General features: G+C 33.3%; 3 protein-coding genes, 1 long non-coding RNA gene and 1 pseudogene across 12 annotated transcripts; 1 reads left to right on the top strand and 4 right to left on the bottom strand.

Moving 5' to 3' along the window:
• Positions 1-1,121: 1,121 nt before the first annotated feature.
• Positions 1,122-4,453, bottom strand: LOC104778311 (peptidyl-prolyl cis-trans isomerase CYP59). The gene is made up of 12 exons (XM_010502732.3): positions 4,292-4,453; positions 3,797-3,916; positions 3,612-3,716; positions 3,312-3,429; positions 3,123-3,173; positions 2,718-3,032; positions 2,550-2,627; positions 2,423-2,469; positions 2,285-2,340; positions 2,158-2,198; positions 1,973-2,072; positions 1,122-1,878 (listed from the first exon to the last, which is right to left on the bottom strand). The coding sequence occupies exons 2-12, from the start codon at positions 3,892-3,894 to the stop codon at positions 1,343-1,345; spliced, it is 1,545 nt and encodes a 514-aa protein (XP_010501034.2). The 5' UTR covers positions 3,895-3,916; positions 4,292-4,453; the 3' UTR covers positions 1,122-1,342.
• Positions 4,454-5,357: 904 nt separating this feature from the next.
• LOC147947886 (uncharacterized) lies at positions 5,358-8,102 on the bottom strand. 4 transcript variants are annotated; one of them, XR_015594614.1, is made up of 5 exons: positions 7,816-8,102; positions 7,162-7,281; positions 6,682-6,741; positions 6,103-6,152; positions 5,358-5,661 (listed from the first exon to the last, which is right to left on the bottom strand). It is a non-coding gene; the product is annotated as an uncharacterized LOC147947886 (long non-coding RNA). The 4 variants fall into 4 exon arrangements; XR_015594615.1 differs by having other exon boundaries at positions 6,682-6,897; positions 7,167-7,281; XR_015594612.1 differs by having other exon boundaries at positions 7,167-7,281.
• Positions 8,103-9,535: 1,433 nt separating this feature from the next.
• On the top strand, positions 9,536-12,910 carry LOC104778309 (uncharacterized protein C630.12). Of its 5 annotated transcripts, none has more exons than XM_087507092.1 (13): positions 9,536-9,881; positions 10,257-10,301; positions 10,406-10,584; positions 10,659-10,794; positions 10,879-10,975; positions 11,090-11,149; positions 11,228-11,328; positions 11,411-11,445; positions 11,562-11,619; positions 11,734-11,808; positions 11,880-12,037; positions 12,126-12,383; positions 12,462-12,910. In XM_087507092.1, the coding sequence occupies exons 1-13, from the start codon at positions 9,756-9,758 to the stop codon at positions 12,709-12,711; spliced, it is 1,578 nt and encodes a 525-aa protein (XP_087363218.1). In that variant the 5' UTR covers positions 9,536-9,755; the 3' UTR covers positions 12,712-12,910. The 5 variants fall into 5 exon arrangements, 2 of the variants coding, with proteins under 2 accessions (XP_087363218.1, XP_087363219.1); XR_015594610.1 differs by having other exon boundaries at positions 9,540-9,881; positions 11,411-11,440; XR_015594611.1 differs by lacking the exon at positions 11,880-12,037 and having other exon boundaries at positions 9,544-9,881; positions 11,411-11,440.
• Positions 12,911-12,941: 31 nt separating this feature from the next.
• RTFL9 (ROTUNDIFOLIA like 9) lies at positions 12,942-13,695 on the bottom strand. Its single transcript, XM_087507094.1, has 3 exons — positions 13,422-13,695; positions 13,184-13,272; positions 12,942-13,101 (listed from the first exon to the last, which is right to left on the bottom strand). Exons 1-3 carry the CDS (start codon positions 13,562-13,564, stop codon positions 13,013-13,015), a joined length of 321 nt encoding a protein of 106 aa, XP_087363220.1. The 5' UTR covers positions 13,565-13,695; the 3' UTR covers positions 12,942-13,012.
• A 1,482-nt stretch (positions 13,696-15,177) lies between these two features.
• LOC104778308 (serine/threonine-protein kinase WAG1 pseudogene) lies at positions 15,178-16,924 on the bottom strand (annotated as a pseudogene). The gene has a single exon (XR_015594607.1). The product of XR_015594607.1 is annotated as a serine/threonine-protein kinase WAG1 pseudogene (transcript).
• Positions 16,925-26,555: the final 9,631 nt, after the last annotated feature.

The raw sequence follows: 26,555 nt of genomic DNA, 5'->3' as shown, positions 1-26,555 counted from the left end.
AACTCAAAGTTCTTTAATCATCTCAAACTACAAAATATATGAATAAACAATTTAAGAGCCCCTAAAATATATCCCCCATGGGGGTTGCCCTTCTACTTTATGAAGATATGATGCTTAGATAAATCTTAGTACTTCACATTTGAAATCTCTCATAGAGTTCTCTGTTATCTCAGTTTCGTGTAAGTAGGTGCAAATGTTTGGAGGTGATTATGTGAGAAATTAACTTCTCAATGATTATACATTTCGGGCAGCTGAATCTTAACTTGAACTGTCAAGCAAAGTGCCAGCAAGAACCGAGTATGGATGACAAAGACATATAATTTATTTAATTAACATATATTTATATATAAGTTTTTGGTACGTATATGTATATATTATTGCGTATAACTTATTAAAAATTCGTATTTCTTTTCTGTTATTTATATAATAACTAATGATACAGAGAATCTTAACTCGCTCGTGTTCGTGTTCATGTTCATGTTCAATTCAACCAATATATCGGTTTCACAAATTTAACAGCACAAATACAAAAACTTAACAAACTACGACCATTTTAACAATGTAAATATGTAATATATGACACGAAGAAACGAATGTAACAATGTTTCAAAAAATTAACAGCACAAATATTATACGCAGAAAAGAATGTAAAAAATGATTATAAATACGAAGTGTTGTGTAGAAAATTAACGACCAGGTACAGGTTGCTTAAAAATTCCCACGACAACTTCTCAAGTTTTGTCGGTGGGAAACCATTTTTTAATTATCTTTATTTGTCTATCATTAAGTTAAATTATTCATATTTTTTCTTCTGTTAATGATTAAACTAATTACGACAGATGTGCTGTCGTTTTTGCTCCAGCCAAGACATACGGCGTGCCGTTTTTTCCCCTTTCATTATTCAAAAAGAATAGGTAACCTAACTTTGCGTTAATTTGATAGGTCGATTTGGAAGAATGATCACAAATTTGTTACATTATAAAAACGGCTGATGTGTGTTACCTTGTGTGTTATTCAAGTTTGTTTAAAACTTATTCAATGTGATAACGTGAAAATCATAACATAACGGAGAAAAAAACAAAGACCATAGAAATCAATTAAAAAATGGTTAGGAATATGGATGGTTGTCAAAAAAGCATTATATGAAGAAAGAGACCAAAACAAAACTAGTTTAGTAGTCACGTTTTAAAACCATTCATCTCCAATGATGGCTCACAACTTCATAGGTAAAACAATTTAGACCTTGACTACTACTCACAAACAATTTTAAAAACTTCAGTCACTTCACTAATACAAAACCCACCTTTAAACCCTATAAACCCTAAACGCCAAGCCCATGTTTTTACCTATCCCTTCTTTCATGTTTTGCTTCTCTTCCATGTCCATTGTCTCTCTCACTTCTCCTCTCTTTATAATCTCTATGGCCCCGATGATCCTCGTCTCTATATCTTCGACTCTCCTCACGCCTATCCCCATCTCTCATCTCTTCACGGCGTCTTCTTCTTCTTCTGTCTTCATCTTCCCTGCTATCTCTTTCTTCTCTCTCTCTGCGTTTCCTCTCCTTTTCTCTTACCTCTTCCCGGCCACGCTGTTTTCTACCATCGTCAACTTCATCATCTCTGTGACGTCTTTTACCTTCCCCATTACCGTGAGGACTTCTCCTATTAATCTTCTCCCTACTCTCCCTCTCATCCCTCTCATGACTATTATGCTCTCTCTTGGGCATTTCAGGTGCATCGCCCTCAAAAACCATATCATAGCCTTCACCTCCTCCGTGCTGTCTGTTTTGATCTTTCACAATGTACTTTGAAGACTGATTACCACCCACACAGTCCTTAGCAACATGATCCGTCGAGCCGCATTTGAAACATCCATTCCCTAATTCATGTTTGCCAAGTATTAGTTCTTTATTACTTGTTCGTCTATGGCAAGTCAATACTCTACAGGAAAGAAGAAAGGATTAAACCGTTACCCTTTTTGGAGTCTTTCTGCCGGAACTGTGACCAAAGTTTTGACACACTCTGACTGAAATCCACATGTATTCGTCTATCATCGATCAGAGCATTGTCCATCTGAAAATCAACAAGTTGGTTAAATCCCCCAAATAAATCGTTTCACAACTTCTATATACATATTTTTCAGCCAGTTGGCCTTTACCTTATAATAAGCTTGTTCGCATGCCTCCTTGATTTCAAACTCTAGAACAAAGACATAAACTCTCGGTTAAAACAAATATTATACAGAAGAATTTAGATTTTCATAGCATGACAGAGATTTAACTCACCTATAAAAGCATAGCACAAACTGTCACCTGTCTTGAAATCACGGATTATATCAGCCCTGCCATTTTAAGACATGAATGTCAATACAATTGCAGCAATTAAGTTTCAAACGCATAAAGAATCAAGGAACTATCACTTACGATACAACGGTTCCAAAGCGTGAAAAAATGGTATGGAGGTCCTCATCCTGCATGAGACAAAAAATTAGAACAAAATGTCACAAACAGAAGAAGGATTTGCTTTCTATTTTAAAAATCAAGCACCTACCTCAGTCACAGGATTCAGTTTGCAGACGAACAGCACATTGTCAGGTGGTTTTACCTCAGCCTCAGGAATATCTCCTATCTGCAACAGCAACGCAAGGCAACAATTACATAATTCATTTGATATGTAACATCAAAAGAGCAACAAGCCAATTGAAACGGTTATACTTACACTTTCAAGTACAACAGCACTAGAATGGGCTGCCTTTTCGCGGATAACCTCCTCCAGTTCCTGAGCACCAAGTTCTTCATCCATTGGAACCCAATCATCTTCAAGTCGCACGTCATCTTTGACCTCTTCCTTCGGTTTTCCTTCGGGAGAAGCATCTGGTATCATTTCAGCCAGCTGTGGGGGATCATCAAATGGATCATCAAGTATATATGTGTGTTTGATTCTAATGTTTTTGAAGGGTCTGTTCTTTGCATCAACATAAGCTTCGTTTATCCTAGTCAAAGTTTCCAACCCCTCAGCAATCTCCCCAAACACCTGAAAAATGGTATACAGAATGGCATATCAAAAGATAATCGATACATACTAAAGAAAGAATTCGCAGATCATTTATAATTTTGCACTTACAGTGTGTTTCCCATCAAGATAGTCCAAATCATCGCGAAGAGTGAAGTAGAACTGAAAATAAGAGTAGAAAAGTTCACATGAGGATATATATAGATCCCGAGCACACTGATAATTATACTGAACCCAGAGATTTCATAATGAAATATAAGACGATAAACTTAGTAATTCATTCAAAATGATATAGCTTACCTGGGAAGCATTGAGATTTTCTCCACCACTGGCCATTGCAACAGTACCGGTCTTTAAATGTTTTAAATCAAGATGGATCTCATCGCCGAAAAAACGGGCCTGCTCACCATACAGAAATCTGAAAATCCATCCAACATAGCAAACACAAGATGGTGAAGAAAAAAGTTCAAACATTGACTGGAGAAAACACGAACAAGGAGGTGGGAAAGCAACACAGAAGGCAAAACTGATTCAAAAGGCAAAGAATGATCAAAATATACAAAGTACACATATCAAAAGGTAAAAACAACAGCAACTTACTTGTAGATTGAATCTCCACCAGCTCCCGTACCAGTTGGATCACCCGTCTGTGCTGTGAAATCCTTTTGCACAGTGTGAAATAGACACCCATTGTAGTATTTGATCCTATAAAATCAAATAAGAAAGTTAAAACCCCATGGAGATATAGTGAGTGCCATAGGTAGATAGGCAAAAGAGACACTAACTTGCAAAGCTTGAGGAAGTTCTTGCAGGTCAAAGGGCATTTATTCGAGTAAAGGTCAATCACTATATCCCCAAGGCTCGTCACAATAAGAACTGACATGTTTTACTTCTTCTTGCAGAACCTGAAAACAAAAAAAATCACCGGAGGAAGGCATTGTAAGGTTACCGTATAAACTGATTGAGAATTCATACTACAAAATAGACTCTAACTTAGGTAAAGAAGGTATAAAGCAAAGCCATTCAAACTAAGAAGAACCAAACAGTAGCATTCGAAGAACATGAAATCCCTAAATTTATCTCAAAACAAACCGATGAATCGCGCTACTAAAACCCCAAATCATTTCCTTAAAAATGTGGCTACCACTGTTTTCCTTTGTAAAAATCGATATCATCTCGCTCATCTAAACATCAGAAGGAACAAACAAAAAAAAACCCTAAACCTATGCGAAAAATAGAATCAACAACAATCGAGATTCGCGAGCAATGTAGTTTCGTACATCGTAAACTGAATCGAGGAAAATACGAAGAGACGACCGCTGCGAACTAACCTCAGAAACGATACGAGCAAGGAGGCGCCTATCTTGGAGTGAGCTGGAAACTGTCGCGATTCGCGAGCAATGATGATTGATTCTCGATTCCCGTCGTGTGTGCTCTGTGCTGCTTATTCTGAATTTCGACTCTTTTTAATTTTTATGGGCCTAACTTAGAGACCGTCAATGCTCGAATGAGGATAAGCCCAATAATAGAAATAGGCATATGACCAAAATCACATGCTAACCGTACTTCTAACCATAACTGGACCATACACTGATACACATAAACCATAACTGATATACGGTATAAATTAAATAAAAAAAAATTATTACTAAATATTGTTTCTATTGGTGAAATATTAATATAATTAATTATTAGTTAACTTCCCATTAAATATTTAATGTAGAAATTCATTAAGAAAAAAATTAAAATACATCGAATAATATAGTAAATAATATTTAATTTATTGTGTAAATAGTTAAATCGTATATTTTTAATTGAAATAGATATAATTAAATTATGCAAACCATTATAAATAATATAGTACAATTTATATTCTCAAACTCATTGTCATTTTAGCAAATTACCATTGTTTTGTTTACTAATTTTCACCTTGGCTAAATCTATACTATTAGGGGATCGTATTGGTTTAGGATTTAGAAAGAATTTTAATGACTTTAAAAGTTAAGTAAAATATGTTGTTATTCAATCAAGACTTTTAAAAACTCTTTAAAAATTTGGTGTTATTGATTGTGGATTTGTAAAAGGTTATATAAAATCTTGATAAATCTAGTGTTATTGGATTAAGAGTTTTATAAAGTCATTAAAAGTTTTATGTTATTCAAGTAAAAAGAATCTTGGATTGTTAATGAATTCAAATTTTATGTTATTGGTTTAGGATTTTATATTATTTCCTTCATAACAAAAGTCATGAAAACTCTTTCATCAAATAGAAAGATTTTACAAGATTAGAAAAAACAAATCATCAAGATTTTAAAAACTTCCTAAACAATCTCTTAGAATCTTTCATTTTTAGCTTTCAATTTTCTATGATTCTAACAATCAGCAAGAACATAAAGTCATTAAAATTTTTTCTAAATCCTAAACCAATACCTCCCCTTAATTGGGGAGTACAAAAGCAGAAAAAAAAAAACTTTGCCAAAAAATTCCATAATTTGACTCTACGAGCAAACAAAGGAAAAAGAAGAGGAAAAAAAAATTTAAGGGCAACAAAGTAAATTTAATTGTATATGGGAAGCGGATCTGGGAGAATCTCATTTGGATCCTAGATATATTATAAGTGTATCCAAACACTCCCTTCTTCTTCTTTTACCTGTAGGATAAAAAAAATAAAAAAATACATGATAATCATCATAATTGCGGAGGAAATATAAAAATGTCAACTAACAGAATCCCTCATGATCCTCTAGCGTATCATAACAAGAGGCGAAATAAAATCAAATCATTAACTGCATATATTTCAGTATAATCACACCAACCCTTACCTCTTAATTACCATTTGTTCGTACCTCAATAAATAGGTAAATCAATAGTCAAAACAGAAAAGGGAAACAGTTTGATCCAATCCCTATTCTTACTATCCTATATCATATCAAAATACAAAAGCAAATCAAAAACAGAAAATCTTCTATTCAATGCAGCGAATATTCTACCTTTCACCCAAAGCCAACATCAACTACTATATAAACCATAGTATAGAACGTCAATATTAAACTCATCAAACAAACAAACTGAATAGAAAATAGAAAATCACCTTCGTATGGCTGCCACCGATGGTTTCACACATCTTTTCAATCTCAAGGCCTTCAAAACAACATGGAGGATAAGAGTCAAGATAGTTCATACTTGGAAGCAATAAGTGAGTCTATGCATCTACCCCATCATCTAAGCGAGTCTATGCATCTGAACAATCATTAACACCCAAGAAGTTGTCTATACAACCAATACATTTGGAGAAATATGAAGAAGAAAATGGTGAGCATACGAATGATGTGGATTTGACTGACAAAAAGATGGAGACACTAAAGGTGAAGGTTGAGAATAAGTGATTTGTTGTCGTTTTCTAGCAGTTTAGAATTTTAGATTATTTATAAATCTGTTTATCCAGCTATAAACATTTCTATGAAGAAAATAGAGAAATGCAATGAATTTCTATGACGAACAGAAATTTTTTTTTGATCAAGTAACCTTTAGAATCTTTATTAGTTTTATTCACCATACTTAGCTCCTTTATATTGAAATTTTTTTCATCATATAATAATATAAAATATGGTGAACTGCACCTTACCATTGACTTAATGTATATAAGGTTTGAAAGTATATAAAAACGTACCAGGATCTGTAGGAGGAATGGAGGATAGTAGATGAAAATATGAAAGCAAGTCTAGCAAAACTGTGCAATCAAGAAAATATAAATCTCTTAGACCACAAGAATTCATACACTCAGATATAACTTTGCTATAGCCTGAGCATATCTTTATTTCGGTTATATGAGGAGGCCTGGAATCCCACTTTTGCCTTTGCATCAAATCAAATATACATTATGATCCTATTTGCATCAAATCAAATATACATTATGATCCTATTTGTATTCTCAATAGCAAAAAATAAATAAAAAAACATGTACTATTATTATTCTGTTATTGTCTCAGTCTGATTTGTTTTCACTTTGTCAGATACCAAAAGCAAAGTATGAGATGATGATAAGCAAATCGTTGAGTTAAGATGAGGGATTAAAAAGGAGTCAATAAATATATATATATATATATATATATATGACTATGATAAGAACTAAAATCTGAAACATGATTACTCTACTTGATAAGCCATTATAAAGAGGCTTTGTGCTGTTGCAATTGAACTGCGTGCATGCGTTAATCTCACATCCCATAACAATGCTTTCCATTCTTTTTTGTTTCTCTCCTCTGCAAAACTGAACAAACAATTAATGAGAAAAACAAAGGAGCGGCAGCAAAGAAATAATATAAAGATTGAAGAGACAGCTCAAGTCGACGGATTCAAATTGAATACAGGAGAAGGATGATGGAATTTGGTAAATAACGTCAAAACCCAATCGGGGCTGCTGCTAATTAAAAAAAAAACAACTTATTGTAACTAATTAATTAATTAAGCTTTGTGCTTACTTAGAGTGTGTGTGTGCGAGAGAGAGGGGATCGTAACTCCAAAACTAATACCAGTGACATGGAAGCTAAAGCAAATCCAGCAAATGGAGTCAATCTAATAAAATAGCTTCAAGTCTTAAACTTACATTGTACTAGCAACAGCAAATCTGAGCATTTTATAATTAATCTGGATCGGAAACTTGATTTAGAAAGAAAAAAAGAAGCAAAAAAAAACCCTCGCTCACAAATTTAAAAGTTCATGAAACACACAAAAATCCCAATATGAGTAACTCAAGACTCAAATCTAAAACATAGCAAATGAGAAGAGAGGTGATTAGATTTACCTATGATGGTCATAGCCTCATAGGATTAAGCTCAGAAGATTTAGAGATTCATAAGAAATAGGAATCGAAGGTAGAAATGAGAAGAATGAAGGAAAAGGAAAAGGTATCAAGGAAGAGATCCACTGGCTGACAGGTAAAATAAGAAATTGTTTTCTCAGGCGAAACTGAAGGCGGAGACGGCAAGAATGATGTTTTTGTCGTTTCATTTTTTTCTTTTCTTTTTTTTTTTTTTTTTTTTTTTGTTTTTCCCTTTTAATAAACTTCAACCAATACAAAGAATGAGATCCAATTAATTTTCAAACATATGATCTATCTTAAAATATTAATGGACTTCTAAAATTATGCCCCTTGGGTCAAATTATTATTATTTTTTTAATCAAAATTTAACTATTATAACTCTTCTCATTATTATATAGTAAAATCAAATTTATAAAAAACCCGGCACGAAAGAATATATGTGAAATAGTTTAATAGTTTATAATATATATGAAATAGTTTAATTTCTATGGGCATTCGTGCAACCCTTTTGGGTTCGGATATTATCTTATGAGGTTCAGAACGGATTTAGGTAAATAGAACTCATTGGTTATTTTTTGATATCTGGGTTCGGTTTGGTTCAACTATTATCGGGTTTAGGTACCGTAAAAAATATTTAATTAATTAAATTTAAATAAATTTAGCTAAATTTTGACTTATCTAAGAAATAATTTTAGATATTTTGATTATTTTTGATGTTTAGGTTTAAAACTAATTGAAAATTGAAATATTCAACATTATAACTAAAATTTTGGGTAATTGAATTATATTAATGCTAAATATTATAAATAGTTTTTTAATATATTTATATATTCGGGTTACAATGGATACCCGAATGGATATTGGGTATTATCCAATCCTGACCCTAACCCGAACCCACGGGTATTAGAAAATAGAAACCAATAGAGTTTTGTAGGTAAACCCGTACCCAAACCAAACCCAGTTTTTGGGTCGGATTTTGGGTTGGGTATTCGGATACGGTTTTTATGCCTATGCCTATTCTATATTATACAATCTTAAAGTAATTTGTATATTATAATTTTTTTTATTGAAACGTTTGTTATCCATAGGTTTTGCAAAATCAAACAAGATGAATGTAACACATTTCTCTTATAGGTTTCGCGGGACGGGTTTTCTATAGTTAAAAAATAGCAAAATCATTACAAGGCAGGCCTAACGAGATAGATTTGTCCATCTACAAAATTTAGGTCATTTGATTTGACAAATTTTAATTAATATTACTGGTAAATTTTATCGGTTTGATAGTTCACGGGAGGATACGAGACGAGTTTTTTTTGTTAGTTCCGGTGTGGGATAGGTTTTCTGTTAGTTCCGGTCTGGGATGGATCTTCGGTTAGTTCCAGTTTGGGATGAAACGGTTTGATAGTCTACAGAAAGGGAAGAGACGTGTTTAAACTTTAAACATATCACCTTTTTTTTATTATTTTTTAATGTGCCACTAATAATAATAAAAACAATCAGATCATTTTTTTCTCTATATCGAAGTAGAAACAAATCAACGAGTTTGGACTATGAATATTAATAATATTTATATAAAATATGCTTACAACACAATTTAACACGTACATAACATATTGTAAACTTGATCGTAAATTTAGTTTTTCAAATCAACCCCGCACGTACGTGCGGGTCCGAAGCTAGTATATATATATTTACCATTTCCAAATATACAAGGATAGGGCCCTAAAACTATGCTTGCTGTTTTTTAATTTAGTGCTAAAAACTACGCGACGTTTTTGTGGATTTCTCCACATTCCGCAGCCTCGGCGTTCTCAGCGTCGCGTCGCGTCACGTCTTGACCGCTCTTTTTGGTCAACAACAATCACCAGATATCTAAGCAAAGCCGAGAAGGGGGGGGGGGGGAGATTCAGGTGCTCGGAAAAATGAAACACCATCACAAGCTCACGGTGGGGTTATGTCTCATTTGGGCAGCCACGATCCTCTACGGCGAAATGTTCACCTTCTGGGTTCCTTCTCTATTCACTTGTTCTTGGCCTCACCATAATAAGGTCTCTCTCCCTACTCTCCGATCAAAAATTTTCATCTTTTTCAATATCTGAATGCTCAATTTTGGGGATTCAGTGAATCTAATTCGACTTCGATTGTGTATTTGCTTATTTCTCTCTGAAAGTTGCGAGATTTACTGCAAAATGTCTATAAAAATCGAAGCTTTGAAATTGAAATCCGACATTTTCGGTATTACTATTATTGGGAATATAATCTTTCACTGATCTATAAATAGCTTTGATGCAACATTATTAAAAGGTCAATGTGTAAAGAATCTCAATAGATCTGCAGAAGCTTGGTTGCATCAAAGCTATTTGAGTCACTGTTGAGTTGTGATTGTTCATATCTGTAAGCTTTTTTTTCTTTTTTCTTTACAGAGTGATGGGAATTTTACTAAAGTGGCCATTGTTACTGATCCCCAGGTGACTAGCTTTTCAAATGCTTTTCGATTTTGGTTTTGTGTTGTTTTTGGAGTTTGATCATCTGATTATGTGTTGTTGTTGTTATTGTTGGTGTCTTTATGCAGCTCATGGATAAGACATCGTTTCGTTTGTCGTCAAAGACACTTGCTTTAGAGCTTGCTCAGTTTTATACTGATATAAACATGCGGAGATCGTTCTTTCAGTCTGTCTTGCCCTTCAAACCAGATGTTGTTTTGTTTTTAGGTGATTATTTCGATGGTGGGCCATTTCTGCCTGAGGACGAGTAAGCTCTCCTTGTTCTTGTCCTTTCACTTGTTCTTCTTTCTGCTCAAATGGTTAACTTGTTATTTTTATCAGATGGCAGGAATCTTTAAGCCGGTTTAAACATGTATTTGGTGTGAATTCACAAGGCAAAGTTGGGGACATCCCTACATTTTACATCCCTGGGAACCATGATGTTGGCTATTCTAGGGTTGCGTCCCATAAGCAAGACGTACTACGTTAATCACCTTTTTCTCAAATATATCACATTTGTCAGCGACCTATATCATGTGTATATAACTTCACATTTCAACAGGTGATTGATCGATATCAAAAAGTTTTTGGGATCAGAAACCGCAGATTTATGATTGGAAGTGTTGAGTTCATCAGTATTGATGCACAAGCTATTGATGGTAATTACAAACTTTGCTCTGATCGATCATTAAGATATTGTTTTACATGCTTAGAATTTATCCTCAAAGTTAAACAAAGGATCTGTAACTGAAAAGCTGATGTATATTTTGCAGGGAATCCTCAAAAGGTTCTGGCATCAGAAGTTTGGAAGTTTGTACACAATGTCTCCACGGGTGTGTTATTCAACTGCATCCTCTTTTGCACTTACTATCTTTCTGAAGCTTACACATAAAATTTTCTTATCTTGTTAGATGCACAGTCACATCCTAGAGTTTTATTGACCCACATCCCATTATATCGGCCTGATCAAACCCCATGCGGCCCTCACCGTGGTGTTTCTGTCATTGATCAGGTGATTTATCAGGTCGGCTTGTAGTGTAATTCAGATACGAACACTTTGTTTTTGGTATAAATTTCTACTCTTTCATGTACAGCGGTTTTGGCGCCATTTTCAAGATCAAGAAGTAATGTAAACTTCTACCTTTCCATTTTCTTATACAGACTTTGATTTAGATTTTAATAAACCAGAATCAGGGCACAACTAGTCCAATGTGTTCATTTTTTTTTTATTAACTTCCTTTGCAGATACCAGAATTATGTTACTTCAGAAGCATCAAAGAAGTTATTGGAGTTGATCAAACCCGTAAGATAAATTCTTCTATTTTATGTTCATGGGAGAGTTCTGTCTGTGTTTCTTGTCAATGTCATTAACTCTAAACCAAACAATATAGCAACGTTTTTGCCTTTTCTTCTGCAGATACTCGTTCTGTCTGGCCATGATCATGACCAGTGCACTGTAACCCACAAGTCGGAAGCAGGATCTGTAATTGAGGTAACATTAATAAGTAATGGCCACAATATAACACTATGGACAATCTTTGATAAGTGAATATCATATTACAGCATACTTTAGGTACTATAAGCTGGCAACAAGGAAATATATATCCGTCATTCATGCTATTATCTGTTCCCAACGCCATCCATCAAAACTCATCTGATCTAGATAAAATGTTACACACCCAATTATGCTTCCTTCCGTGCCAATTATACATTTACATGTGGTATGTTCCTGATCAGAGGGTTCTTGGCTTTATGATTATTGTCTTGATGCATGTTTATGAATTTTTGAGTCTAATTTTAAACTACCAGGTACCTTTCTCTGTTCGCTATGTCCCTTCTTGCTCTCCTTCTCTGGCCAAATCATGGGATAAGTTTCTTAAACAACGCTGCAGACTGTATCTCAAATGTGATGAAGTCAAGCTTTTTAAGCAACGTCACGAAGGAGAAGAACGATGATGAGAACTGTGAGTATGAAATGGTATGGGACGCAGAAGGATCTATGCATCTTGTGAAGAAAGTTCTTCAAACTCCCGTGAAACGTCAAAGCGATAAACCTCTTGTAGAAAAGTAAGACATCAACCATCCTTTGGATTCTCAGTACAAGACACACGTTTTGATTTTTTCGCCTTCTTATTTTCTCTCTAGGGGTAATGCGGTGTTGAGATCAGCGGCTAGAAAGAACACTAACGAACAGATTGAGCTTGTGATGAACTCAGATGTAAATGCAACTGCTGGTGGGTCTGATCCTCTGATGAGATCAGCATCAAAATCAAGAACAAAACTTGTGATCCAGAGAGTGATACGTACAATCATGATGATCATCGTCATTGCGGCATTAAACGTTCCCATTTACATGATGTTGCTGTTCAAGGATTGGATTGAGCAGGAGGGATAAATCTGATTGACGTGAAATTTTGGATTAAGCAAACTATCATCTGTAGGATTTGTGGTGAAAAGTGAAAGCTGTTGTTGTATTATTAGAATATATGGGAATCAAAAGAAACATGTTGAGTCTATATGGTTCAACATAACCATAGACTTGTTTATTTGGTCTTATTAGAATATGATGCAATATTATAAACGAAGAAACAAAACTGAAATTATACAGAGGAATTGTCGCTGATGAAACAAAACAGTTTTCTCCGGTCCAAAGTGAAACCAATCATAACCGTAACCCTTCAAAGATCTTCCATTTCTTAAAGAACTAGCATCTCCAGTGTCTCTGCCTCAGACACAATAAAAACTCCGGCTTGATTAGCGGATAAATCTCTTGCTCTCTTTCTGTCTTCTCTGATACAAAGTAACCCATGAAGCAAACCAAAAAAAAAAAAAACCTAAAAGATTGATCCTTCAGGTTAAAAAACGACAGGCTTGTAAAAGGGTTTTGCACCAGAGTATATCAGAAGAGAGAGTCAAGTTTCTTGTGAAAGGATTTTGCCAAACAGCCAAAGGAGAGCTTCAATTTCCATGGAGTTTCAAGAACTAGATTATTAGGGACAGGGTGATATATATAATAATATATAGATTTATGTGTGTGTGTATATATATATATCTATAGCATTTGGGATGTTATATATAATTTAAGGAGAAGAGTAATCTCTTTACTCATCGCCTTGGATGTACCAGCAACAAAGCATGGTAGCGCAACGACGGAGAATGTAGAGACGAGCTCGTTGCTCCTTCACCAAGGAAGCACATTTGCTTGTAAAGGCGTGACCTTTGTTTAACTTACTCTTGAACTCAGCCATTGCCACAATCAAGGTTTGTTTTGCTTTTTATATTATATGAAAAGAAAGAGAACAAATAAAAAGATTGAAACTTTTGGGTGTAGAATGTGATGAAGAAAAGAAAAAAACCCTTTTGTGGGTAAAGAAAAGAGAGTTGTGGGGAAGTAGAAAAGGGTTTGAAGAATATATATAGAGTGAAGAGGAAGAAGAGAAATCTTGGGGGAAAAGGTGAATTAGATACGAAGGAAAGAAGAAACAGATGAACATGGTCTGAGTTTTGGTTCATTAATTGACATTGGGATTTGCATGGATCTCTTTTTTGATTCTCCAAGGAAGTATAGTTTCATCTTTCATCGAATCATCAAAACATCAATAATTTCTTATATCTTCTATTATAAACTTTTTGTATGCTCATATATATAGCTTCAATAATATATAGTTCATTGATACAAGTTACTTTTGGATATGTATATTTTACCTTCCCCAACAACAAATAATATACAGCCGGCCAAAACTTTTTAAAAGATCCCTCACTTAGTCACTTATATACTGTGTACCTTTTGAATTAAGCAAATATACTGAAGTGATGATAGTTTGGTATTCCTAAAAATATAACTCCACAAAAAAGAAAATCACACGAACAACTTGCATATTAATCAAATAAATAAGAGTGAAATATAAGAAAGAGTATAATAGGAAGAAAGGTAGAGCATGAAAAGAGGTACACATTTGTGGTAAAGAAGACAAAGCATTGAATGTGTATTTTTTTTTTTTTTTTTTTTTTTTTTGTAAAAGAGAGGGAGATGAATCTCCCTATTGTATTATTAAAAGACGGGAAAAAATAATTACACGCATATGTTTCTTATCCGAGGCTGTCCAGCAACATCCTCCTCCAAGATCAAAGCCAAATCCAAAGCATGAAATCCTAAGTATAAGTATAAAGAAAAACGGCATAATTCGTTAATCCATCGACAAGACGATTAACTTTTCTATACGCATGAAAAATTCGGACAATCCAGTCTCTTGTAATAAAGACATGGCACAAACGCACCAAGAAGGACAGCGGATGTGTTGCACATATCCTTGTCGTTAAGTAACCCACTATCAGCTCTGAATCAACCTCCACCTCCAACCGTGTGATTCTCTTCTCCTAAGCGACATATAAGTCATAGAACACTCCCCAAAGTTTCGCAAGCGGAGCCGTACATCGCCCAATATTACAAGCATAACCGCCACACCATTCCCCCTGCTCATTCCGTATTACACCACTCGCCGTTGCTAAATCCGGATTCCCATGAGACGCCCCATTCGTATTTAGCTTATACCACCCCGAGTCTGGCCGTTCCCATTTGACCAATCTGTCCACTCTCACTCGCTGTCCATTTGACCAATGAGAAGCATTGAATGTGTATTTGCTTTGCTTCTGATTTTCTTAATCTCAATTTCCCAAAACTCTAATATTTACACTCAAAATAAAACAAAAGGAAGGTTGTTTATACAAATGGACCCAATGCTAAGGCCCATTTTAGATATAAATCTCTCTGTTCCCACTTGTGAGCTAGAAAAGTATGCATGCCTGTCGCCAGAACTCGTTTGGTAGTTTATAATTTGGAACACCTTTTGGTTAGATGATGTTAGGAAAAGAAAAGGTAAATTTACTTATATAGTTTCTTGTATGAATTTCAGAACCAACAAAAGAATATGTCAAAATCAAAACTGATCAGACTGCTAATTTTGCTACCTCTCTACCTCTAGAGAGAGTCGTATGAGATATTTTCAAGGTTAAAACGCCTTAAACGCGTTTGCCACTAGCGTTACAGCTTTTACCCACATAATGATAGTAATTATTATTGCTCTGAATTTTACTGCTGCTCTTGTTCAAGCTTTTACTGCGTAGTAAATGCGACAGCCCCCACCACAACCACTTCTTCTTCCGTGGCGTGACGACAGCAGTCACGTGACCAGCATGTGCCTGCGTCTTTTTTACCAGACCTCGGATCTCCGGCGGCTTACAGTTTCTGATCAACGGCCACTTGATCCCTTCGAAAAACTCATGCCTTTTGATATCTTGTGCACCCCTGGCGCTTCCTAGCCTCTTCCTCGGATCTTTCTCCAACAGCTTCTCTATCAGATCCTTTGCTTCAACCGTGCCTTCCTCTTCCTCCTCTAACGTGAACGCCACGTCGTCGTTGGATACAATGTTGCGCAGTGTTTGCTCTTTGGTACCACCTTTAAACGGCGTCGTTCCGTGTAACATCTCGTATAAGAATATCCCAAACGCCCACCAGTCTACACCGCTTCCGTGTCCGTTTCCGGCGACTAGCTCCGGCGCTAGATACTCGTGAGTTCCTACACACGATTTCGAAAACGCCGTCACTGGCTCCGCCGCGAATTCCGCTACTATCTCTTCTCTCTCGTACTCTACCTCCGTGGAAAAGAAGCAACCTCCTCGACGGCGACTCCTCCGTGGAGAAGACGGAGGAGATGAAGGTCTCCGGAAACGTCGAGATCGGAAAGTTGGAACTACGTCGGCTTTGAAACAGAGATCGAAATCTGAGAGCATGATGTGTCCATCTTCACAAATCAAGATATTCTCCAGTTTGAGATCTCGGTAAACAATTCCGAGAGCGTGGAGGTACTCCAAGGCGACGAGTACTTCGGCGGCGAAGAATCTAACCGGAGAAATCTGTAACCGGTTATTAGGTTGCTTACGGAGCAAGGAATGTAAGTCACCGTTAGGGCAGTAATCTATAAGGAGGCAAGTATAGTGAGAAGCGTCAATACGTGCGTAGAGTGTAGGTAAGAACGGGTGGTCTAGCATGGAGAGGATCTCAGCTTCTGTTTCCACGTGTGAAATCTTCTTTGCCGTGAGAACATCACGGTCGATTACTTTAAGCGCGAAGCCGGTAGGGTTAGGGCAGTCACGGAGGTGGCAGAGGAAAACACGGCCGAGGTTACCAGTTCCGAGGTGGCGGACGAGTTTTAAGTGACGGAGATGGAGTCTTCGGTCGGAGGAGAGAGTTGTTGCGGCTCTGATTGCTGTCCAGTGAGGATCGTAGCGACGGTGGTGGAGTGTTGTTGCGGCGGAAGAAGTGGTGGTTGAAGGAGTTGTCGCGGTTGAGAGCCTGTCGTTGAAGCTTAGGGTTAGGCTTGAGCGTGCGAGACTCGATCTAGCGCTTGATGAGGTGAATGTACGGTCTGTGGTGGTGGAGGTGAAGCTGAGATCGAGATCTGTGTCGAGGTAATAAACGTCGTCTTCCATTTTTTTTTTCCGGTGAAGTTTTTATTTCTTTGGTTTTTTTTCGTGGGTTGTTTATAGTATTATTAAGGTTGAAGGTGATGATGAGGAGTTATATATAAAGGGGGGAGATGAGTAACGAAATGGTTTGATTAGTGATTATTTAATTTCGTTTTGTTTGTGTTTGGAGTAAATTAGGGTTGACTTGTGTGAAAGGACAAAGATGAGATGTAGTTTGACCTCCCAATGTGTCATTTCCTTAATTAATAATAATGACTCGGATTGTAATTGTTTTTGGTGTGTAAGCAAGCACATGGTTTTTTTTTTTCTTCCCATCTATATAGAATTACGTTTTAAGAGAAATTAATTCTTATAGCAGAAATTTTATGTGTTATACTATTCAATGCTATACGTTCAACATTTATATAATTCTTATCATTTTAATATTTTGACGGGTAGATTGGTTGGAGAGTAAAAAAGAAAAGGTTGGTTTGCAATTTTGAGTTGAAAATGGAGTAGTGTTTTTTATAAAAAGAGAACGTTGGCTGGCAACCAAATACTGTAATTAACAAACGTTGTTTTGTAATATTGCATTGGGTTTCTGTGGAAAGTAAGCATTTTTTTTATTTTTTAAGAAGAAAAAAAAAAGAGAAGATAATATTTTTTTGTTTTTTTTTAAGATTAACGAAGGAGTAACGGCTTGTCGGCTAACGTCCTGAAGAATTAGCATCTTATGTCATTTTTATATATGGTATAATCATATAAAAGAAAATTGGATTGTTTTATACGAAAGTTTATGGGTTGTTAATTTGTTATATAACAGGCTCAATAGCATATGAAACGTTATGGATTGTTCTATTTTTCTATCGTTGTCACGTCGAACAACGTAATGCCTTTTTCGTAGGTGCTTCACTACTGACTGCCCAACGTAATTAAGCCGTTCAATTCAATGTTCCAAACGTCATAAATCGTCTTCAAATCCTATGGAACTAATTCATTAATTACACAAAACCTTCAATAAAAAAACATAGCTCGAAAACTAAATTTTTTTATTTGTTTGACATCAAATTATCAAAACTCTTTACAGAGATGTGTAATTTACAAAAGTACTGTACAATCTAACATGGAAAAAGCTTCTCCACACAAAAAAAAAAAACAGCTATAACGAGAAATGTTATATCTAGTTCACTCACCCTAGTATCAGTATTATGAATGCAGACATAACTCCAAAGGAAAAAAATGTTAGATTTTTTTTAACCTTTTGGCAGTGACAATAAATTCAAGTGCATTAATGCTTCATAACCTTGTTTGACCGGATCCATATATACAAAATTAAATGGGAAGTACATAACAGCTAGCAAATGGCATAATGATAATAATACTAATAATTATTATTAATAATACTATTGTTATTACAATTTTGATAACGGACTACTAATGGCATATGCAAAATTGATTTTTATAAAAAAGAACGAAGAAGCTAAAGCGACCGCGCAAAACCAAAGTTTAGCCGACCTTTACATCAAGATTACTATACTATACCTTGCCCTAGGTAATATATATACAATTCTTTAAATTAATGTGAATTAGTTTATACTATTTTGCAAGTTTATGATAAAAATTACAGAGAAATACAAATAGTGCGAAAAGAAACAAAAGCTAAAAAAACAACACAACACAACACAAACACCATTGTAATACAAACAGAAATGGTACAAGTAGACCCCTAAGAAAAAAAAACGTTGTAACTGCGGCAGTTGGGACATTTACATGATATTCTCGGCTCCAATAATATAATTTATTGGATTAAATTAACTAATTATTTATTTTTATTCAATATATTTAAATCTAATGTCAATGTAATAGACAAATTTTTTTTTTCATATTGTGTGCACATGATTTTCATTAGAATATATACACACATAAGTGTAAGAAAGAAAACGGAAATGTAATTCGCATATGTTAAAAGAAGAATACGGGAATTGAATCCATGTTCGATAGAAATCTTATTTTTGTCTGCCACGTGGTGGAACAGGACCCACCTTTGTCGCGTTACATATGCTCTCTCTGGACCCTGGCTTAATTAAATGTAATATGAGTATACTGTATTATTTTAGTTAATTACTAGTACTACTAATTATTCTTCAATAATGACACGACACCCATTAACTTCCTAACTATATAATGATTAACATTATGTAAGTATAAAAAAGAGATTCCATCATTTTTAATTACTTAGTGACACAAAAATAAAATTGAACTTGTGGGCTGCTCGTGTCGTGATGATCAGGTTGTTAACATGCAAGTATCAAACTAATTCGAAAACATTATTCTTCTTCGATTACATTTTTTCGCTACGAAAATTAACGTTACATTAAACTTTCAAAATGAGGTTTTTTGTTCTCAATGTCGTTTATGTTATGGGTTCATTTGTTCTAGCTACTTTTGTAATTTGGTCTTAAATAACTAATTAACTACTGTATTGTCTTAAAATAATAATAATAATAAACTATGGGACCTGCAGGTAAAAAAGCGTAGCTTCTTAACAAATATATGTTTTTTTTTTGTAAAAAATTTTGCATTTAATAAATACTAGGTTAGTATCCGCGCTACGCTGCCGATTTGTTTTTATAAGTTTTTTTAATAATCTTTTTTTTTGTTTTGTATTTTTTAAAATCATAATTCGGAGGAAAATTATGGTAAAACATGTTTTTATAGTTTTGTTTTCCAAGAAAAAGCTGCACTATGCCGCCGAATCTAGCTTTCAAATCTCAAGAGTCTTCTCCATTAATTTTCTAGCTTCATTTAAATCTAAATCTTTAAAAATTTTGAACTCCTTTAGCCTAATAATCAAAAAAATTTATATTTATCTTAAACACAGTATTCTCCACAACTAACTCACTCGAGCTACTACCACTATATCCCTGATTCGATTCCGCCATGATCCCACCAGCTCTAGGTTTCATAACAACAACGGTTCAGAGTTTTCTGATGGCGACAAGGATCAGATCTCGTCTAATGAGTCTGAACGCACACTTCATTGGTGGATTATGGGGCTAAGTTGGATCGTCGTTGACTCGTTGGATTGTTGGGAACTTCCTCTAATCTAAATATTCCTTTGAGTTTTAGAATTAAGGAAAGACCGTAAATTTCTACACAAAAAAGAGTGGAATATTAAGGTTCAATTTGGCAGCCAAATCAGAAACATAGCATCAAATATGAGAGACTCACAGCCTTCACTTGTTTCAAGAATGGTTTGAGACTATTGTTCTTTTTTCTGGATGACCTCCGATTAGGGTTTCGATGTCTTCTTTCTTTCTTCTGGTGTTGAGTGTGTGTTGCTGGTCACCTTCCTCAGTTGTTATACATAAGTTAATTTGAGTTTTTTTACAGTTTTTCTTGGACACTATTGTAATTGGGTTGACCCCATAACAGAAAATAGAAAGAATGATGTGGAATGCAGAAGGATTATTATTGGACAAAAATATTGAGCTGTATTAATCATTATAATTTGATTGGCTAACTATTTTAATTGATGTGTCAACTCCTTCTTTAACCAAAAAGCTGATGTGTCAACACTGGAGAGAAACACATCCAACTTTTATTGTATTGATCATAATATCATATTAAAATATAAAATAACATAATATATATAAAAGGGAGATTCTTAAAATAGCACCAAAATAAGTTCTGCAATATGTGAATTATTCTTTTTATTTATTTTTACATCTCTACTTGTTATTGTGATATGTATGTATATACACATATGCAATATTGCTTTTTAATAGTGGTAAGAGCCTCCTTTCTTTCTTTCTTTTTTCTTACAGAAGTTGATTCCATTTAATACTATGGCTCCAATTGGTGACCACAATTTAGGAAAAGAACGAGGAGGAATATCACATTCTTCTTTATTCCACAATTTTTTTACCATTTGAAAGTAATATATTTTCCTTTACATACCTCTACATTCTTCGAAAAATAAGGAACAATAGAACAAAAATGTTCCTCTCCAAAACTGATGAGGAACAAATGGAACAAAAAAAGAACAAATATTAAAATTCGTTTTTTATTTTAAAATAAATAAAAAATGTGTTTATATATAATATTTCAATTTTGTAATAAAATAATTTTCATATTTCACAATGTATTGACAGAAAAAATATTTTTGATATGAATTTCATGTTAAACTAATCTTAAGGCTCTATTTGAAAACTGTATGAATAGTAAAACAAATATAAGAGATTCATGTTTATATCGTAAATAAAAATTAAAAATATTTTAAATTACTCTTAAAATTTTATTGTAGGTTAAAGCTAATTATTAATATTTAATATGACATATCTTAAATTTAATTTACAAATTCTATTGTGAAATCAAATATAAAATTCATTATATATACATTAAAAGTAGTATTAGTATTATCATTGAAATTTGATTTATTTAATATTTAATATATTTTTAAAAATCTTTTTATTGTTTGGTTATCCATTTACTATTTTGTTCCTTTTTTGCAGATTTACCTTTCATTCCTCAAAAACTGTTTATTCCATTCCACATTATTCTTTTTATTCATTTTCTTTTTGTTCTTCTAATGGTTACCAGTAGAAGCCTATATTTGAATATTTGATTGTTTAGTTGCCAATGTTTTAGTTATTTAGTCGTTTTCGAAAAAGTTTGACTTAAATTTCATGACAATTAAAAAATACTATATAATATTTAACAACAACGTTAGTATTCTGGATCACCGACGACTCTTCTTCCTGAAACTAGGGTTCTCCCTAGTGGACCTAGTATTCAGGATAGGCCCATTAAGCCAAAAAGGCTTAAGTTCTTCAACTTCCATGAAACCTGCAATAACAACAAGGTTAAGCCCAGTACCTCACATTCCTTGTGTCTCCTTTGCCGAGTCCTGTCTCCCGTTATCCGATGGTCGAAGACTCCATTGGAGAAAGGTAACACTAGTTCCGTTTTGGTCAGTCACACATCTTGTATGGAACCTTGCTGCAATTGTCTTTAGGGGTTTGCGGATTGAGTATCATCCTCTGCGATTTTATGGTCTATGTTTCTCAAACTGTGCTAGCAAAAGTGGTACATATGGTTTTGAACTCTTTAGGTTCAATGATAGTTATCAGTTATGCTGGTTATATGATGATGATAAACATCTCTTCTCTACCCTCGTCATCACCCGGATCCCATACCAAATAGCCCTTGATGCGTTTTATCGAAGTGATCTAATCCCTCTGCTTTGGATGTTAAGGCAACCTCCTCTCAACTACACAAACATAGTCCTCCGAGTCTGTGCTGATTGGATACTGTGGGCAGTGCTTTTTGCCCCTATGGACTCCAAAGTCTCGACTCTCTTCTCATCGTCTAAGCGTCGTTTGACCAAGACCAACCATCCATCCTCTGGTTTATCTAAGGATGGCCTATCGATTTACCTTGATCTCTCATGTGCCAATAGGCTCCCAAACTCGTGGTTCATAGCTCTCTTGGTTTACAATCGATGTTTTCTCTTTCTAATCTTATGACATTAAGGAATGCCCTTTATTGTAATATGTTGAACTTTGAAACTCTAACTCTTTGTACTTGTATTTGTGTACTTGAATGAATGAAAACAAAGGGTTTGACAAAAAAAAAATAAACAACAACGTTATAGTCAAATTTTCCCCAAGTAACTAACCATATATTTCATTTTATGCTATGTACATTACGAAAAAACGATGAAGACCACCTGATGAAAGAAACGTTCATTTTGGTTCTAAACAAAGACATGTGGTCGTTTTGTTTTGGATCTAACTAAGATGTTAAGTCATATTGACAGATACGAAAAATATTAGAAGTTCAATTTAAAAACACAAGCTGCATATGAATAATTTTAAAGCCAAAAAGATCTTAGGAAAAAACGTGAGAATCTTCCCCATATATTGTGCTAACCGATGATTAAACATCATAATAATGTCACTTAGGACATCATACTTAACGAAATTTTAGTTAATGGGATTAAATCAACTAACTATATCGGTTGTCAGCCTGTTCTTTATCAAGAAAAATAAGAAATAAAATTTTCACATTTTACTGCCTTTAAAAAAGAGATTACTACTTGTAGGCTGTAATTAAAAGTTTTCTTATTATTATTATTATTCTTATTATTATTATTATTATTATTATTATTATATTGTTATTGAAGTTGTAGCACTTAGAACTTCCCAAAAAGAAAACGTTAAATAATGCAAGTAGTATTATTATTATAACCAACAAGGGCATATATTTAATCCAAGCTGGACTAATAAATTAGAAAAATATATATATTTGGTAGATTGAATGAATATGACCTTTCATGTGATGTGTTGTTGCATTTTGTCACAACTACCTCTAACAGAAAGAGAAACATTCTCTCGCCTATGTATATATCAATTACATACATACAATTTTTATATAATTGAATAATAGATACTAACCCGCGAAAAACTGCAGGTTGAACTTTTTTGATAAAAAAAATGTAATAATTTATTTTGTGATTATGTTAAATATGTTATTATGTTATTTATAATAGTTTGTGATTAAAAATTTGGTTTGCTTATATTATAATTTTTGTATTTTAAAAATGTTTATTGAAAACCTTTCAATAAAACATTTGCATGTAATGAATAAATTTGTTTAAACTTTTGTCAATTAAACGCAATCCTTGCTATAGTTGTAAAGTAAGTAAAAATATATAACTAACATGTAAAAATAGCAACTAAATATAGCTAGTGAAGGTTCTAAAAAACCTCTTTGAAAACAACATTCATTTATTTTTTTTTTCTGTGGTTTTCTTTTCTTGTATGTAATAAGCACCTTAAAATCTGCTTTTGATTTCACCCTAGACATTGCCACATAGAGTTGTCCATGAGAAAAAACCGGTATTGGCAAATACAACCCTGCAGAAGATAAACTTTGGTCTTTGCTTTTGTTGTTGGTCATAGCAAAAGCAACTGACAAAGGAAATTGTCTTCGACAAATCTTGAAAGGCAACCTAGTGTTCGATAGCGATAATTGCATCCTAGGAATAAGCACGATGTGACCAATTCTAGTTCCTGTAATGATCCTAGCTTCTAAAACATTATCAGCCATCTGAGTTATTTGTAACCTAGTTCCATTCATCAACCCTTCATTTGGATCTATATTTACAACATTAACGGGCAACCTATCTTAAGTCTAAGACTATGATTTGGTAATTCCGATACTTTGATAGTATTCAAGAAATCTGGATTATACACTGAATTTTTTTTAGTTCTTCTGTCTCAATGCGCTTAACGAAAGGGAACTCTCTAGATTAAGAATGGATTTTTTTTGTTAGAAGGGTCAATTGAATCAGAATTTAGATAAACTCTCTCTTCACCTATAAGCAAACCAGTAAACAAAACAAAAAATAGAGGAATGACAATCTTATTTCGGTTACGGGAATAATTGATGAGATATTAGTTTAGTAAAAAGATATTGTTTGGAAAGTATATTATTTATTTTTCTTCTTCTCTCTCTATTTGAAACTGAGTAATTCAAACAAATAAAATAAAATTAGGGAAAACTAACGAAGAAAATGAACTCTATTTGAAAAAAATTATCTGTATTTTTTTAAAAAAGAATTTAAGCATTTAATATATTTAAATCTCAACTTAGTTTTATTTTTGTAAAGAATAATGGCTAAAAGATAAATATAACTTTTTAAAATAGATAAGATACTATATCTATATCTTTAATTTTATTTATTATTTTTTAAAATTTAAGCTGTTAAATGGAACAATTATATATTTTATTCGATTAGATTTTTGATAAAAATTTGAACCGTGAATTCTGTTTCGATAAAATTTGTAGTTGTAGATTTTATTTCATTAGATTTTAGTAATCTTACCTGTTAATTTTTTTCTTAAGTATGAATTAGTTTTGATTCTAATAGATTTTTTTTATTTTTCTACAATTATTTTATTGGATGTTTCCCCATTTTCGTTTTTAATTAATTAAATATATTTATTTAAATTAATTAAATAATTTTATTAAGTTTTTTCTAATGACAATTGAATGTAATTTTTTACACATTTTAAGGTTAATTTTATATTTGTACTTCTCGATTAATATAGTATGATGCATGCAAAATTGAGGTGAATATGTAAAAGCTACACATGAAAATTCATGCCAGCACAAACATACCATATAGTTTTTTTAAAATAGTCATAATTTTTATACTATATTCAAAAATATCACTGAGAATACTTAATGAAATGATGTAATTGTAAAAGTGTCAAATATAATGTGCTATATTTTATACTTTTTATGAATTTTCCCTTTATATTTTTTCAAAAACCAATTATAATAACAGTGACATATGATGAGGGTATATATGATTCTTCTTGGAGGTGTAGTCCATATTATTCATTAGCTCTTTGGTAATATTCTTCTACAAATATTATAATCGCTGATGACTAAAACTTAAACCCCACATATTAGGATCAGTCCAAATTTAAAGCATTAGATTTAAATTCAGCAACTTTGAAATGGTCACATGCATATGTAACAACGTTCGTTGAGATCAAAACATAACAATTGTTATAATGGTGCCCACAAAAAACACTATATTCTAATTTTGTAACATAAACATATCATATGGGTTTCATATAGATACATTGAACTATACACCCTTTTCTTTCTTCAATGATTAAAACTGTCTTCTCTAGGAATTAATTTATTATAAAATAAAAATTTTCAGCAGCCATTGCTCCTGTGTGAAAATTAATATGGTTGTTACTTGTTGTATGAGACCCATTATTTTGAATTTTTTCAAATCAAAAGAATAGCAACGGGACTACCACATCCTTATAATCATTGTTCTCTTGCATTATATAAAAAAGAAATATATCAGATTCTTATTTTTATATTAATGGCGTATGTGAAATAGCTTCTAAGTCGTCTTTTTTTGTTGTTGTAACTAAATATTTCATTTCAAAAAGAAAATAGATCAGTTTTACAAAATGAAAAGTAATTTAGTACAATAAACATGTTATTACTATCGTCAAATTGTAGAATTCTGAGAAATATAATACTAAAGCGAAATGGTTGATTCGAAAAGTTCAAAACCACTTATATATAATTAAGTTTACAAAAATCTAGTGTATATAGTTATGAAAAATCTTTAAATATAGATATGAATGTTATATTACATAATATTTTTGATTTCTTGAAATTTACATGTATTTGTGGAAGTGAAAGATAAAGTTGCAACTTGCAAGTGATAGAGTTTTAGAAAACCCTCGTACATTTTTTACGATTTCACAAATTATATATAATTCTTTTAGTCGAAGAAAGGATTTTAATAGTTAATACCAACTTACCTTTGTCAAAAACAAACGCATGTTAAGAGTTTTTTCCTTTTTTTGACTTTTATTTTACTAAAAAAGTTTATGGATTGAAGGATAAAACATGTATTCCGTTTAGAGATATGTTAAATTATAGAGTGGGTTTAATTGAACAATCTACACACCGTTGAGTGCCCGAGACATTGGCTCTATATGGGAGCAAAAAACTAGATGCAAAAATACTTATTGAGCTTTTCGTGAACTTTGAGGATATAGAAGGCTATTCTTTTCAGGGATGAGTGATGACTGATGAGAACCAAACCGGTGTCAACTAAGCTTAAACTAATGAGATAAATAAGAGGTCTGTTGGAAAAAAAACCACTGTACAATGGTTTCCTATATTTGCTTCTAAAATAGAGGAATTCTGTTATAAAGGTGACTTTTA

This window comes from Camelina sativa, chromosome 3 (assembly GCF_030686135.1).
Source record: "Camelina sativa cultivar CO46 ecotype springtype chromosome 3, ASM3068613v1".
Lineage (NCBI taxonomy): Eukaryota > Viridiplantae > Streptophyta > Magnoliopsida > Brassicales > Brassicaceae > Camelina > Camelina sativa.
This window is presented reverse-complemented; position numbering and strand designations above follow the sequence as displayed.